Consider the following 2,152-nt stretch of genomic DNA (forward strand, 5'->3'; position numbering starts at 1 on the left):
AGACGTGTTGAAAGTATCCCTAAATTTAGCAAGGATTTAGGAGTACGTATTTTCACCCAAGTTGCAAGATCATCAGTTAATCAAGTAAAGAGGTGTTTTAAAGATTGTCAATACTTTAGAGATAAAACTAATAATTTACGTCGAGTTTAGGGGTATTTTCAATCCTTCTCTATTTTTTTTTTTTTTTTGGTAAAGGTCCAAATATGCCTTAGTATACAAAATTTATTTAGATTTATCCTCCGTTGGTACTTTAGCTTACTATGATCTTATCATCAAATATTTGATGTTTTTATTTTTTAGAAAATATTTTCCTTCGTATCGAACAGTACTCAGTGTGTTGTCTAACCGGCCCCGGGGGGCCATCCTTGTCTTTTTGAACCTGTTTAGAAAAAGGTATACAAAAAAAAACGTGTATAAAAGAAGGTAGGCAGGCAAGAGTAAAAATAAAAGAAAAGTTTAGTAGCCCTTTTGCTTTAATTTCTCCCTTTTCTTCTTAATCAATTAAGCTAATTTGTGTGCTAAGCAAGAATCCATTAGGAAGTTTCTTACAAACTCCCCACATTTAAAAAAAAAAAAATCTCTTTAATTTCACTTAGCTACTATAAATTAACTCATAATTACACCATTTTCTTAATTCCTCTAAATTTAGAAAGAATGGGCGTTGGAGGAACATTAGAGTATATATCAGAGATGATGAGTATTGATAAGCCAAAGAAGAAGAAGAAGCAGTTTACTACAGTGGAGCTTAAAGTTAGAATGGATTGTGAGGGCTGTGAAATGAAAGTCAAAAATACATTATCTTCCATGAGTGGTAAGTTTTCTTAATTATCTAGCGTTACGTCCTACGTTTTAAAAATTTATCTTCAAATATATATTTAGAAACAATCAATCTAACTTCAAATTTCTTAGTTTACTCTTAATAGTATGGTTTATAGCTACAAAAATGTACGCCCCTCTATCCTATACTTTATGTTGACGTACTTTTTACTTTTCGAGATTCAAACTATGTAAACAAAGTTTATTCTTTCATTGTATTGACATGAGAAGAATTGCAACTCATAGTTTCTTTCATATAGCTCTTGAATATCCAAAACGCTCTACATAAATTGAGACGAAAAAGTATATTATGACTTATTTAAGATCATTTATTTTTTATCAAAGATAATAAGTTTTGGTTTGTTAAATATTTAGGAGTGAAATCTGTGGAGATAAACAGGAAACAACAGAAGGTGACAGTAACAGGCTATGTGGAACCAAACAAAGTGTTAAAGAAGGCAAAGTCAACTGGAAAGAAGGCAGAGATATGGCCTTATGTCCCTTACAATTTGGTATCCCAACCATATGCTGCACAAGCTTATGACAAAAAGGCGCCTCCTGGCTTCGTCAGGAGGGTCGATCAGTACCCAACCACGGGTACTGTTGCAAGATATGATGACCCTTCCTATGTCAACATGTTTAGTGATGACAATCCTAATGCTTGTTCCATCATGTAATTAATTAAGGTACGAGAAAGCTACTAAAGATGGGACGAGAAAACACAAATTCTTTGAGCCAACGGTCTATCAGAAATATAGCTCTCTACCTTACTATATAAGGCGATGAGGGTGAGATCTGCGTACGCACTATTTTCTCTAGATTCCACTTATGAGATCACACTAAATATATTGTTATTGTTCCGGTCGGGTGAGGATGGGATTGAAAAGTTAATTGTTGTATTTTAAGTTTTGCATGGTTTTTTTTTTTGGTGCAATGGTGTCATTAAGCAGTCTCAGGAATTTTGTGTAGTAAACCTACTAGTACTTGTAGTTATTGAATAATAATACTTGAGTGTCCTTTTTTTTAAAAAAATACATAATATTCATAGATAAATTTATATATAAAATTATGTCTAATCGATTAGATAATCTAAAAGATAATTATATCTGATTGTCTATAAAAAAATCAAATTAAAAACTTGAATAAAAAGACAAGCTGCTACAAGGTTAAAAATTAAAATACATCAATGATGTAAATTATTTTTACTACTTTTACCATGTTATTATGGCTTTTATTCTTTTTAATGAATTAATGTAGACTAGGTAGGATGATGAATATTTTCCTCTGGTGGTTGTGTACACAGCTGTAATATTGATATCACAGCAAAGCTAGTTGT

The 2,152-nt window shown here is 31.6% G+C and overlaps 1 protein-coding gene across 1 annotated transcript; it reads left to right on the forward strand.

Annotated features, from left to right (window-relative positions):
* The first annotated feature begins 454 nt into the window (after positions 1 to 454).
* Positions 455 to 1,849, forward strand: LOC125855249 (heavy metal-associated isoprenylated plant protein 23). Its single transcript, XM_049534954.1, has 2 exons — positions 455 to 811; positions 1,192 to 1,849. Exons 1-2 carry the CDS (start codon positions 655 to 657, stop codon positions 1,491 to 1,493), a joined length of 459 nt encoding a protein of 152 aa, XP_049390911.1. The 5' UTR covers positions 455 to 654; the 3' UTR covers positions 1,494 to 1,849.
* Positions 1,850 to 2,152: the final 303 nt, after the last annotated feature.

The sequence above is a fragment of the Solanum stenotomum genome, chromosome 2 (genome assembly GCF_019186545.1).
Source record: "Solanum stenotomum isolate F172 chromosome 2, ASM1918654v1, whole genome shotgun sequence".
NCBI lineage: Eukaryota > Viridiplantae > Streptophyta > Magnoliopsida > Solanales > Solanaceae > Solanum > Solanum stenotomum.

What these genes read in the sequence shown, in the direction of transcription:
- LOC125855249 (XM_049534954.1), top strand. Translation starts at nt 655, where the DNA reads ATGGGCGTTGGAGGAACATTAGAGTATATATCAGAGATGATGAGTATT. An exon ending in TACATTATCTTCCATGAGTG is followed by an intron (nt 812 to 1,191) that starts GTAAGTTTTCTT and finishes TTAAATATTTAG; the next exon opens with GAGTGAAATCTGTGGAGATA.